A 14,483-nucleotide genomic window follows, 5' to 3' on the forward strand; every position below is an offset into this window, starting at 1 on the left:
TTTCGGGATTAATTAATATTAGTATTTATTAGGCTTAAGTCATCTACTATTTTTTAAAGTTTTCATATATTCCGTTTATATATTTTAACTAGAATCTGTATCTATATGAATACCTGAATTTGAACTACTTGAACATTTTTTTAAAATGACATTTCGTCGATGACACATGTAAGGAGAGGCGAGTGAAAAGCATATGTAATTAGCCTTAAAAGGTATCTTTCTTCTTTCTTTGCTTTGTTTCTATCACTTTCTCCGCCTCATAACATTTCTTCCTCCTCTTTTTGAGTGACTATCATCATCTCTATCATTAACATTGTCACTTGATCGTTATTGTTTCTTTCATATGTAAGACCATACAAATATTTTCTTTCTTTTCCCTTTTTTTTTTTAATATATTGATTTATGGAATAAAAAAAATGAGAAGAGTAGTTGGATGTGCTCCGATGGGTTAGCACGGAAAGGTTTGGGTGAAGGCTTGGTGCATAGATGGGTTGGGCTTAACATTTTAATTTTAAAATAATATTATGGACTCAAGCGACAAATATCATCATTTAATTCGACATCTCATCATATTTGATAAAAACGACAGATTATCATTAACCAATAAAGAACATTACACCATAAGAACACTTATCATATCAACCATCTCTTAGGAAGAGTACAAAGAATCATAAGCTTCCAACTAAAACAAGAAAAAATAATTATTTACTAAGATACTTTGTAATCAACCTATGACTGGTACTAGCTTTCCTAGAATCTTTAAGTAAATATATTTTTTTCTATGACTTCTTTCTTTATCCTCTAAAGACCTCTAAGTTCATTATTTTTCTAGTTCGCAGCGGATCCTCTAAAGATCTTTCGATTCCTCGCTTTTCACAGATGATAAATTCTTATTTCCTAGTTGTTATCATAGTCTCCCTTGTGTCTCAAATTTGAGCTTTTCATATGGAGTCACGTTATAGTAGAGAGTACTTTACCTCCAAAGTGAGACTTTTCAAAGTAGTTCCAAACTAATCTGGCCCCAAAATTGGATACTAGAGGATGGAAAACCAAAAAAAACAATAAAATTCACTAGGCCACATTATACAATTATTTTATCCAAATCCTCCTTGTTCATATTTTGTTTTGCAAGTGGTATATTGAAAAGAGAAAAAAAACGATTAACTTAACTAATTCTTGTTATTGTTATTCTTTCTTAAACTTAGTAGAGATGTGAAAATCCACAAGACGCGACTAGACATATTGTATGTGTCAATTGTAATTTAGCTAATAAGTCCGTGAAGATCAAGGTTTCACAATCGGTACTTTCAGATATTATATATAAGCCAATTGTTCACTATGCTTGATGAACTTTTGCCCTCGTTCATGTGGAGTCCATACCCATTGTAGATAAACACAGCAAAAATGGTTGAATTTTGTTTGTTGATTATTGTTAAAGTCAACAAATGTTGCAACAAAATTCAAAGCTCACCATTTCTTTTTTCAACTAAAATCTTAAGCAAGATTTCTACATAGGTGAAAATGTTGAAACCTTGTGTTTCTTGTGATGTCATTGGTGACATCATTAGGAGTAGATTTTCCTATAAATAGAGAGCTCTTGCTCATTTCAAAATAAACAAAAAAGAATTACAAAGGAGAGAAAAGAAGAGTGAGGCATCACAGAAGAAAATAATCTGTGAGGAAAAATAGAGAGTGTGAGCGGTATTGTAGTGAGGTGGAAAAATCAAAAGAGTGTTATTTCTTTTGAATGTGTAGTGGTCTTTGGAGTTTTACTCAGACATACAAGTGTAAAATCCTTACTATAGTGATATTCGTTGCTCCTCTCGGGTCGTGGTTTTTCCCTTATTTAGGAGGGTTTCCACGTAAAATTTTGGTGTCATTATTTCTCTTTTATTCTCGTTGATTAACCGTATTGTTGTGTTCCGCATTTGTTGCCTTTATTACCGCAAATATTATTTCTGTTACGGATTTATTCCCAACAATTGGTATCAGAGCACAGGTTCTGCTCATTTACAGAAATATTTTTTGCAGCTTATTGTACTATACTCAATAAAAAAAATGTCTGGAGTAAAGTACGAGGTAGCAAAATTCAACGGTGATAGCGGTTTCTCAACGTGGCAGAGAAGGATGAAAGACTTGCTCATCCAACAGGGTTTGCACAAGGCACTAGGCGGCAAATCCAAAAAGCCCGAATCCATGAAACTTGAGGATTGGGAAGAAATGGATGAAAAGGCTGCTAGTGCAATCAGATTGCACTTAACAGATGATGTAGTTAATAACATCATCGATGAAGAGAGTGCATGTGGCATTTGGACAAAGTTAGAAAATCTATACATGTCCAAAACGCTGACAAATAAATTGTACCTAAAGAAGCAGTTATATGCGCTACATATGGGTGAAGGTACAAATTTTTTGTCTCATTTAAATGTACTTAATGGACTAATCACGCAGCTAGCAAACCTCGGAGTAAAGATCGAGGATGAAGATAAAGCCATAGTGCTCCTAAACTCGTTGCCATCTTCCTACGATACTTTAGCAACAACCATTTTACATGGTAAGGACTCTATTGAGTTGAAGGATGTCACATCAGCCCTTTTGCTTAATGAGAAGATGAGAAAAAGGCCTGAAAATCACGGACAGGCTCTCATCACGGAAAGTAGAGGCAGAAGTTACCAAAGGAGCTCAAGTAACTATGGTAGATCCGGAGCTCGTGGAAAGTCCAAGGTCCGATCAAAATCTAAGGCCAGAAATTGCTACAATTGCGATCAACCAGGACACTTCAAAAGAGATTGTCCAAATCTAAAAAGGGGCAAAGGGGAAAGCAGCGGCCAGAAGAATGATGACAACACAGCTGCCATGGTGCAAAATAATGACGATGTTGTTCTCCTCATAAATGAGGAAGAAGAATGCATGCACTTGGCAGGTATAGAGTCGGAATGGGTGGTCGACACAGCAGCATCTTATCATGCCACACCGGTAAGAGATCTTTTTTGCAGATATGTAGCCGGTGATTATGGCAATGTGAAAATGGGTAACACAAGTTACTCAAAGATTGCGGGGATCGGAGACATTTGCTTAAAAACAAATGTTGGATGCACATTAGTGTTGAAAGATGTGCGCCACGTACCTGATTTGCGGATGAACTTGATCTCGGGAATTGCTTTGGACCAAGATGGATATGAGAACTACTTTGCAAATAAAAAATGGAGACTCACCAAAGGGGCATTGGTGATTGCAAAAGGAGTTGCTCGTGGCACGTTATACAGGACAAATGCAGAAATATGCCAAGGTGAATTAAATGCGGCTCACGAAGAAAATTCTGCAGATTTATGGCATAAAAGAATGGGTCATATGAGCGAGAAAGGATTGCAAATTCTTTCCAAAAAGTCACTCATCTCTTTTGCCAAAGGTACAACGATAAAATCGTGTAACTACTGCTTATTTGGTAAACAACATAGAGTCTCATTTAAGACATCATCTGAAAGAAAGTCGAATATACTTGATTTGGTATATTCTGATGTTTGTGGTCCAATGGAGATAGAATCGATAGGAGGTAATAAATACTTTGTTACCTTTATTGATGACGCTTCTCGAAAATTGTGGGTTTATATCTTGAGAACCAAAGATCAGGTGTTTCAAGTATTTCAAAAGTTTCATGCTCTGATAGAAAGAGAGACAGGTCGAAAGCTAAAACGTCTCCGAACCGACAATGGAGGTGAGTACACTTCAAGAGAATTTGAAGAGTACTGTTCAAACCATGGAATCAGACATGAAAAGACAGTTCCTGGAACCCCACAACACAATGGTGTAGCTGAGAGAATGAATCGCACCATTGTTGAGAAGGTGAGAAGCATGCTCAGAATGGCTAAATTACCCAAGACATTCTGGGGTGAAGCAGTTCGGACAGCGTGTTATCTTATCAATCGTAGTCCATCAGTTCCGTTGGAGTTTGACATTCCGGAGAGAGTTTGGACCAACAAAGAGTTGTCTTACTCGCACCTAAAGGTGTTCGGTTGCAAAGCTTTTGCACATGTACCGAAGGAGCAAAGAACCAAGCTAGATGATAAATCAGTTCCTTGCATATTCATCGGATATGGAGATGAAGAGTTCGGGTACAGACTATGGGATCTTGTAAAGAAGAAGGTCATCAGAAGTAGAGATGTAATCTTTCGAGAAAGTGAAGTTGGAACTGCTGATGATCTATCCGAGAAGGCCAAGAAAAAGAATGGTATAGTTCCTAATCTTGTTACCATTCCTTCTTCTTCTAACCATCCCATAAGTGCAGAAAGTATGATTGATGAAGTTGCTGAGCATGAAGAGCAACCTGATGAGATTGTTGAGCAGGGGGAGCAACTTGGTGATAATACCGAGCAAATGGAGTACCCAGAAGAAGAACAATCTCAACCTCTGAGGAGATCAGAAAGACAAAGGGTAGAATCAACCAAATACCCTTCCTCAGAGTATGTCCTTATCAATGATGAAGGTGAGCCAGAAAGTCTTAAGGAGGTGTTGTCTCATCCAGAAAAGAGCCAATGGATGAAAGCCATGCACGAAGAGATGGGATCTCTACAGAAAAATGGCACATACCAGCTAGTTGAACTTCCAAAAGGAAAAAGACCACTTAAGTGCAAGTGGGTCTTTAAACTCAAGAAAGATGGAAATGGCAAGTTGGTGAGGTACAAAGCTCGATTGGTTGTAAAAGGCTTCGAACAAAAGAAAGGTATTGATTTTGATGAAATTTTTTCACCTGTTGTCAAAATGACTTCTATTCGAACTATTTTGAGCATAGCAGCTAGTCTAGATCTTGAAGTGGAGCAATTGGACGTGAAAACTGCATTTCTTCACGGAGATTTGGAAGAAGAGATTTATATGGAGCAACCAGAGGGATTTGAAGTATCTGGAAAGAAACACATGGTGTGCAAATTGAATAAGAGTCTTTATGGGTTGAAACAGGCCCCAAGGCAATGGTACAAAAAGTTTGACTCTTTCATGAAAAGTCAAACGTACACAAAGACCTATTCTGATCCATGTGTATACTTCAAAAGATTTTCTGACAACAATTTTATTATTTTGTTGTTATATGTGGATGACATGTTAATTGTAGGACAAGACAAAGAGCTGATTGCAAAATTGAAGAAAGATTTGTCCAAGTCATTTGACATGAAAGACTTGGGCCCAGCACAACAAATTCTAGGGATGAAGATTGTTCGAGAACGAACAAAAAGAAAGTTGTGGCTATCTCAAGAGAAGTACATTGAACGTGTACTAGAACGCTTCAACATGAAGAGTGCTAAACCTGTTAGCACGCCTCTTGCGAGTCATCTGAAGTTGAGCAAACAGATGTGTCCTACAACAAAAGAGGAGAAAGAGGGAATGGCTAAAGTTCCTTATTCTTCAGCAGTGGGGAGTTTGATGTATGCGATGGTGTGTACAAGACCTGATATTGCTCATGCAGTTGGTGTTGTTAGCAGATTCCTTGAAAATCCTGGAAAAGAACACTGGGAGGCAGTTAAATAGATACTCAGGTATCTAAGAGGTACCACAAGAGATTGCCTGTGTTTTAAAGGATCTTATCCAATCTTGAAGGGCTATACTGATGCTGATATGGCAGGTGACCTCGATAATAGAAAATCCACTACTGGATATTTGTTTACATTTTCAGGGGGAGCTATATCATGGCAATCAAAGTTGCAGAAGTGTGTCGCACTCTTTACAACTGAGGCAGAATATATTGCAGCTACTGAAGCTGGCAAAGAGATGGTATGGCTGAAACGATTTCTTCAAGAACTTGGATTGCATCAGATTGAGTATGTCGTCTATTGTGACAGTCAGAGTGCAATAGACCTGAGCAAGAACACCATGTACCATGCAAGGACAAAGCATATTGACGTGAGATATCACTGGATTCGTGAAAAGATAGAGGACGGATCTATGCAGGTCATGAAGATCCCTACTAGTGAAAACCCTTCAGATATGCTGACCAAGGTGGTATCAAGGGACAAGTTTGAGCTATGCAAAGAACTTGTCGGCATGTACTCAAGCTAGAAACCTAGAGCTACCTCCTTCAGGGTGAATGGGTCTGGAGGGGGAGATTTGTGGAGTCCATACCCATTGTAGATAAACATAGCAAAAATGGTTGAATTTTGTTTGTTGATTATTGTTAAAGTCAACAAATGTTGCAACAAAATTCAAAGCTCACCATTTCTTTTTTCAACTAAAATCTTAGCAAGATTTCTACATAGGTGAAAATGTTGAAATCTTGTGTTTCTTGTGATGTCATTGGTGACATCATTAGGAGTAGATTTTCCTATAAATAGAGAGCTCTTGCTCATTTCAAAATACACCAAAAAAAAAAAGAATTACAAAGGAGAGAAAAGAAGAGTGAGGCATCACAGAAGAAAATAATCTGTGAGGAAAAATAGAGAGTGTGAGCGGTATTGTAGTGAGGTGGAAAAATCAAAAGAGTGTTATTTCTTTTGAATGTGTAGTGGTCTTTGGAGTTTTACTCAGACATACAAGTGTAAAATCCTTACTATAGTGATATTCGTTGCTCCTCTCGGGTCGTGGTTTTTCCCTTATTTAGGAGGGTTTCCACGTTAAATCTTGGTGTCATTATTTCTCTTTTATTCTCGTTGATTAACCGTATTATATTGTTGTGTTCCGCATTTGTTGCCTTTATTACCGCAAATATTATTTCTGTTACGGATTTATTCCCAACAGTTCATATTAAGCAATAAGTTCAGTTGGAAATAGAAAATAGCATGCAAACTATATCTAAAGACTACATAGTTTGTCCAAACACACTACAAAAGTACAATACATTTTTGTTATATTATATGCTTAAATATACTTATTCAAATTTACAAATACTTAAATGTGACACAAAGGAATCAACCGTGCGCTAGCTATGCTCCTTAGATTTTTTTTTAAAATATATATAGTTGATACATAATATATATAGTGAAATGTACAGTTTTGTATATATATTTTCTATTACCTTCCTGTTGGACTCACAATCTGTGAAAAGACATCATCTGTTTTACCATCAGCATTTTCATTTTCATTTTCACTTTCAAGGCTCAAAGTGCTTCTATGCATAGCTATCAAACTGTGTTGATCAGCATTGTCATGATCAACCTGTTTCGTTGCCTCGGAAGTTGATAAAATACCATCTGGATTTTCTTGTAGCTGAAGGGCATATTCAAGATTCCATAACACATCACCCATGGACGGACGATTTATACCATTATCAGCTAAGCATTTCTCAGCTGTTTCTGCAAATTTTTTCAAGCATTCAGGATTGATCTTGCCTTTCAAATGTGGATCAATAATATCTTCTAAATTCCCTTTCCTTTGACAAGCTAATGCCCAATCTGCAAGACTAACTTGTTCTTTCGGAAGATTTGAGTTAAGAGCTGGCCTTGCACACAGTACTTCAAATAGGACAACACCATATGAGTACACATCTGATTTTTCAGTCAATTGTTGTCTTCTGAAGTATTCAGGATCTAAATACCCGAAGCTACCCTTTACGACTGTTGAAACATGTCCTTGGTTCATGTTTGGACCTGTTTTGGAAAGTCCAAAATCTGAAACCTTAGCAACCCATTTGTCATTTAACAAAATGTTTGTACTTTTCACATCTCTATGTATAATAGTGTATTTAGCTCCTGTGTGAAGGTAATGAAGTCCTCTGGCTGATCCAATACAAATCTCCAACCTTTGCTTCCAAGATAGTATAGTTTTGTTACCTTTGTAAAGATGCTCCCTTAATGTTCCATGTGCCATGTGGTCATAAACAAGGACCATTTCATTGTTCTCTTCACAAAATCCGATCAAGGACACTAAATGTCGATGCCTTAGCTTTGAGAGCATCTCAATTTCAGTCTGGAATTCATTGACTCCTTGTTCTGAAGATGGATTTGATCTTTTGATTGCAACTTTCGTGTCACCATCGATAACTCCTTTGTATACCTTTCCAAATCCACCAACTCCAATGACATATGATTCGTCGAAGTTTTTAGTAGCTTGTTTGATCTCAGCAAGTGAAAAGTATCGGCAGTTACTAGCAGCATCTGATGAAATGGTTGTGCTACCACTACCACTTCTTCCGGAAGCTGATTTGCTAGAGGAAGAATGAGAGTTTCCATAAATCGGTAGCCAACTAGTCGTGCCTGATTCACCTCCTAGGGATTTTCTTTTCCTCTTCAAAGCAACAAAGACTAAAACAGCAGCTAGACCAAATGCAGCAGCAACTCCACCAGCAGCACCACTGATTATAGCAGTATGACTATGTGATTTGTCCTGATCAGTGAATCCCCGCGGAGCTTCTTCTTTACTGTGTTCTTCCTGATACTTCATCATTAAATCTGACAGTGTAGGATTCTGACCTGCCAAGCTCGTGTGTCCACCGTTGATCTTAAATATTTCTAGTCCATTTACAATAGCATTAGCTAAATCAGCATTATCTCCTGATGGATGCACTGCTATCAAAAGCAGATCATCTCCTTCTTTATCTTCAACATGAGTCACATAGTCTTTTACTAAAGGAATTGCCTTTTCCCCATGTTGCATTGCAACTAAATCGACTCCAGTTTCTGCGATTTGTCCGTTTATATATACATTAAAGACTAACGAATTGACCTTAGTGGAATCGACAATGAAGTCACACCAGTGAAACCTCACAAGATACGAAAAGTTTGCATCAACACTGAAAACCCAAGTAAGGTTGTAATTTATGTTGATATTCGACTCAAAACCCATCGATCTACAACTATCGTACACAGCTAGGGGTGCAATATATGGTGGTAAGTCAGCATAAGGAATTGTCAGATTGGTGCTCATAGCAATACCAACACCTGAACCGCCATATACATAGGGAGTATCTTCATACCAACTCCTCATTAACCCGCCTGAATCATTTTTCGGAGGAATGAACTGTCCACCAACATTGACTCTAAACATCAGTTCCATATTATTTTCCCTTATAGATATAGTTTGCTGAGAAACAACATCTCCGCCCCCAGAAGAATTCGGTTCTTCATTAGTACTAAACCCAGCCATCACAGGATCAGGGCCGTAAAATAAATCAGGTGAGCTGATCATTTCAATTCCATTGATGAATGCAAGTGATGAGTTACCAACAGGACTAATTTTGATCTCCAAAGTTGGAGAATCCACGGGATACAAAATGTATTCTTTAATAATGTAATTTTGTGACCATGCTTGTGCAGTTATATACGCGCTGAAATTATTCAACAACGTAACTTTACCAGCAGAAAGAGAGATGTATGAATTCGAAACGTTGAAATTAGAATAAGAAGTCGGGTAGAAATGAAGCCTAAGCAAAATATGAGCTGATCTATTTGTAATAGGAAGGTTATATGAAGATTCTGATTGAAAAAATCTTGCATTTACATATGGTACAACAGATGGAACAGAGGGGTCAGGGGATTGAGGTTGTGTCATGACTGATTTATCACCTGATATGAGATACTTCGCGTCCGATTCCCATTTTCTAGCATCTTCATCTGTTCCACCATTTTCAGAACCACATGCTATGAAAAGTGAGGCATGATCACCTACTGCAGCATGTAATGATCGCGAAAATAAAGAAAGGCATATGAAGAGTAGCAAAATACGAGTTTTTGTTAACATGGTGTTAACAAAAAAGAAAAAAAGGCGTACAGGAAAGCAATGTTTTCTGTACGCCTATGAAACAATAAAAATGAGAGATTGATCTTTTGTGTTTGATTTATGGCGAAGACGAGATCATTTCTTGCCTTCTAGGCATCCATTGTTGAAAGGGTTTTAGCTTAATCAATTAGGATGCATGGGAATAAACAAACAAAATTGAAAAACTGTTAGAAATGTTTTTACATTCTTAAATTTTCTTCTTTTGTTTATCTTTTTTTGCTTTTATTGAACAAACACCAATCATTCTGATAATTGGAAGTTATGAATGAATGGTTAGGAGTAAAAATTGTAAATGTTATTCATTTTCTCCTAAGTTAATGAGATCTTTTTTTCTTTTGAGAAATGTTTCTTTGAAAATCGATGGAAATGAATTTATCAACTCATTATTAGTTTTTCTTTTTTTTTTACGCTAAAACAAAACTACAAGTTTGTTAAGTTTATCACCATACCAATCTATTTTATAAAAATAAGTTGAAAAAATAACTAACATGAAACAACTATAAGTAACACCTATCTCTACTCTATTACCTTTGAACTAAATTGGTCCTATAGTTTCAGTACCAAACAACCAAAGTATGTTTTCTTCCTCTTCCTTTTTAGCCTTCCTTGTGATATTTGAATCAAATATTATGTCTCTGTCAAAAAATCTAGTATTCCTACATTTTGTATTTATAAAGATTTTATGTCTTTTGCAATGCAAATTTTCGATCAGGAAAATACTATTTGAAGTCTGGTGCTTCCAAATGATGTGGAGTTGAATGTGAGTAAATTTTTTTTATAACTCCATATCATACTTGTTATCTCCCACCAACAATAGGTCTAGTGCTTTTATAGGTCGAAAATTGAACTTGAAACCTCGTGGTGGTCAACTAGCTAGGCCACACCCTTGGGTGCCGTTGAATGGGAGTAATTTCCAAGTAACTATTTAGGAAACTAGAGTGAAGAGCTTACTGGGAAGATGAGAGTGTGTAAATTTGTATACAGTTATTCTTATCCAACTTTTGAATGCCATTTTAATCTTTTTCCTATTTTAAATAATACATCATGGAGAAAATGTTGCAAAGAACAAATATTTTAAACTTTTTTCCTTTCACATGCTAAGGAGGATATCATGTATTCTTGATGCCAATTGTAAACTTGTTTTTAGAGCTAGTATTTCAGTATGGATGTTAGTTCAATATTGTATTCCTCTAGTAAAACATTTTGCCACCAACAAGCATTATGGTGGGATGAATTTCGAGATCTGAGTATGAAAAAGAATCATGTTAGTTAGTGTTTCCCTTTTAAATGGCCTTTGGATTAGTTGGGAAGGGGGTGTCGATCTATCGAGGAAAGAGAATTCCTGCTGTAATATGGTCATTTTCTTCTGGTTCAACACCACATAGTGTAGGCATTCTTTATAGAGAAGATAGGGGAAATGACCATGAATAATGAAATAAATCCAATCCATAAATTGTTATATATATATACACATGGGGATTCAATCCCAACAAGAAAATAGTGTCACATAAATTGGAATGAAGAGAGTTACAAAAAAGGCTTTGTCTAAAATACATCAAATGATACAAAATTTGTTGTGATATCTCGAAAGATACACTATAGCAGCATTATTCAATAACCTGCTATAAAATTCCTTATATAGTCAATAAGGAGTATGTATAATATTTGTACAAATACTTACTCTCATCATACGAAAATGATAAGAAAGAACAGTCTATGTTAAGCTATTACCTTGCTGTTGGACTCTCAATCTGTGAAAAGACATCATTTTTGTTATTATTATTATTATTATTATCAGTACCATTAACACTTTCAAGGCTCAAAGTGCTTCTATGCATTGCTATCAAATTGTGTTGATCAGCATTGTCATGATCCACGTCTTCCGTTGCCTCGGAAATTGATATTACCCCGTCTGGATTATCTTCTAACTGCAAGGCATGTTCAAGATTCCATAATACATCGCCCATGGATGGACGATCTACACCATTATCAGCTAAGCATTTCTCTGCTGTTTCTGCAAATTTTTTCAAGCATTCAGGATTGATCTTACCTTTCAAATGTGGATCAATAATATCTTCTAAATTCCCTTTCCTTTGACAAGCTAATGCCCAATCTGCAAGACTAACTTGTTCTTTTGAACGGGTTGGATTAAGCGCTGGCCTTGCACACAATACTTCAAACAGGACAACCCCAAATGAGTATACATCTGATTTTTCAGTCAATTGTTGTCTTCTGAAGTATTCGGGATCCAAATAACCAAAGCTACCCTTTACGACTGTTGAAACATGTCCCTGGTTCATGTTTGGACCTGTTTTTGAAAGTCCAAAATCTGATACCTTAGCAACCCACTTGTCATTTAACAAAATGTTTGTACTTTTCACATCCCTATGAATGATGGTGTATTTAGATCCTGTATGAAGGTAATGAAGTCCTCTAGCTGCTCCAATACAAATCTCCAACCTTTGCTTCCAAGATAGTACAGTTTTATTACCTTTATAAAGATGTTCTCTTAATGTTCCGTATGCCATGTGGTCATAGACAAGGACCATTTCATTATTCTCTTCACAAAATCCGATTAGGGACACTAAATGTCTATGCCTTAGCATTGAAAGCAACTCAATTTCAGTTTGAAATTCGTTAACCCCTTGTTGTGAAGATGGGTTTGATCTTTTTATTGCAACTTTCGTGTCACCATCAATAACTCCTTTGTACACTTTTCCAAATCCACCAACTCCAATGACATATGATTCGTCGAAGTTCTTAGTGGCCTGTTTGATCTCAGCTAGTGAAAAATATCGGCAGTTAGAAGCAGCATCTGATGAAATGGCTGTGCTACCAGCACTTCTTCGAGAAGCTGATTTGCTACCAGAAGAATGAGAGTTCCCATGAATCGGCAGCCAACTAGTTATGCCTGGTTCAGCTCCCGGGGATCTTTTTTTCCTCTTCAAAGCAACAAAGACCAAAACAGCAGCTAGACCAAATGCAGCAACTCCACCAGCAGCACCACTGATTATAACAGTATTACTATGTGATTTGTTCTGATTAGCAAATGCCCCCGGAGCTTCTTTACTGTGTTGTTCTTGATATTTTTGCATTAAATCTGACATTGTAGGATTCCTTCCAGCCAAGCTCGTATCTCCACCGCCAATCTTAAATATCTCTATCCCATTTACAATTGCATTAGCTATCTCACTTCCAACTCCTAATGCATGAACTAATGGATGCACTGCTACCCAAAGCTGACCTCCTTCTTTATCATCAACACGAGTCACATAATCTTTTACGATTGCTACTTTCTTTTTCCCACTTGTCATTGCAACTAAATCGACTTCTGTTTCTGCAATTTGTCCATTGACATATACATTAAAGACCATAGAGTTGTATTTCGTGGCATCGATGCTGAAATCACACCAGTGAAGCCTCACAAGATATATAAAATTGGGATCAACATTGAAAACCCAAGTCAGGTTATAGTTCTTGTTGAGGTTTGAATCATAACCCATCGATCTACAGCTCTCATAGATAGCAAGTGGTGCAACGTATGATGGCATGTTATCGTACTGAATTGTCATGTTGCTCCTCATAGTGATGCCTATTGAAGCACCATATAAGTAGGGAGTATCTTCATACCAACTTCTCATTAACCCACCTGAATCATTTTTCGGAGAAATGTATTGTCCACCAACATTGAGCCTATATGCTAACTCCATATTGTTTTCCTTTACAGATATACTTTGTTGAGTAACAGAATTCTGAATACTTGTAGTGAATCCAACCATCAGAGGATCCGGACCATAAAATATATCTGGCGCGGTGATCATTTCAATTCCATTGATGAATGCAAATGATGAATCACCAAAAGGCTTAATCTTAATCTCCAAAGTTGGAGAACCCACAGGAGACAATAAGTACTCTTTGGTAATACAACTCTGTGACAAGGCTTCTGCAGTTATATACGCGCTGAAATTATTCAACAATGTTACTTTACCAGCAGAAACAGTCATAAATGATTTTGAAATATTGAAATTCGGATAAGGCGTTGGGTTGAAACGAAGCCTAAGCATAACATGTGCTGTTTGGTTTGTAACAGGAAGATTATATGAAGATTCTGATTGAAAAACCCTTGCATTTGTATATGGTACAACAGATGGAGCCAAAGGGTCAGGGGATTCAGGTTGCGTCATGACTGATTTATCACCAGACACGAGATACTTCGTGTCTGGTTCCCATTTTATCATATCTTCATCAACTCCACCATTTTGAGAACCACATGCTAAGAACAATGAGTTTTGGTCATTGTTTAATGCAGCATGAAGCGAAGAAATGTAACATAAGATCACTAGTAACAAAATGTAGGATTTTGTTAACATGGTTAACAAACGAAAGTAAAAAAGGCGTACAGGATAATAAACAATCCTGTACGCCTACGCAATACAAAGTGAAGGTTGGAGAGGTTTCTTTGCTTTTGGTACAAAGACCTGCAGGTCATTTCTTGACATCCATGAAACAAGTGTTTAGCTAACAAACTATAGGATTGCTGGGAAATAACCCACAATGAAGAAAAGTTGAAAATTTTTCAACTTTTTCTTTTTGTTTTGCCATTATTAAAGAAGTTATGAATTAATGGATAGGAGTGAATATTGTGACCTTAAGTCTACTGAACTCATTTTGCTTCCTAAGCTAATGAGAACCTCAAGAGAAAATATTGGCCTTGAGTACTATTCGCAATATCCTCTATATATAATCAATAATTCTTTCATATTTAATACAAATAATTTATTCACAAA

At 36.7% G+C, this 14,483-nt stretch overlaps 2 protein-coding genes across 2 annotated transcripts; both read right to left on the reverse strand.

Annotated features, from left to right (window-relative positions):
* Nucleotides 1-6,786: 6,786 nt before the first annotated feature.
* Nucleotides 6,787-9,892, reverse strand: LOC107021908 (receptor-like protein kinase ANXUR1). The gene has a single exon (XM_015222621.2). The coding sequence runs from the start codon at nucleotides 9,655-9,657 to the stop codon at nucleotides 6,994-6,996; it is 2,664 nt and encodes an 887-aa protein (XP_015078107.1). The 5' UTR covers nucleotides 9,658-9,892; the 3' UTR covers nucleotides 6,787-6,993.
* Nucleotides 9,893-11,163: 1,271 nt separating this feature from the next.
* LOC107021974 (receptor-like protein kinase ANXUR1) lies at nucleotides 11,164-14,279 on the reverse strand. Its single transcript, XM_015222682.2, has one exon. The coding sequence runs from the start codon at nucleotides 14,064-14,066 to the stop codon at nucleotides 11,424-11,426; it is 2,643 nt and encodes an 880-aa protein (XP_015078168.1). The 5' UTR covers nucleotides 14,067-14,279; the 3' UTR covers nucleotides 11,164-11,423.
* Nucleotides 14,280-14,483: the final 204 nt, after the last annotated feature.

The sequence above is a fragment of the Solanum pennellii genome, chromosome 6 (assembly GCF_001406875.1).
Source record: "Solanum pennellii chromosome 6, SPENNV200".
Classification (NCBI taxonomy): Eukaryota; Viridiplantae; Streptophyta; class Magnoliopsida; order Solanales; family Solanaceae; genus Solanum; species Solanum pennellii.

Coding starts and splice junctions, on each gene's coding strand:
- LOC107021908 (XM_015222621.2), bottom strand. CDS start 9,657: ATGTTAACAAAAACTCGTATTTTGCTACTCTTCATATGCCTTTCTTTA.
- LOC107021974 (XM_015222682.2), bottom strand. CDS start 14,066: ATGTTAACAAAATCCTACATTTTGTTACTAGTGATCTTATGTTACATT.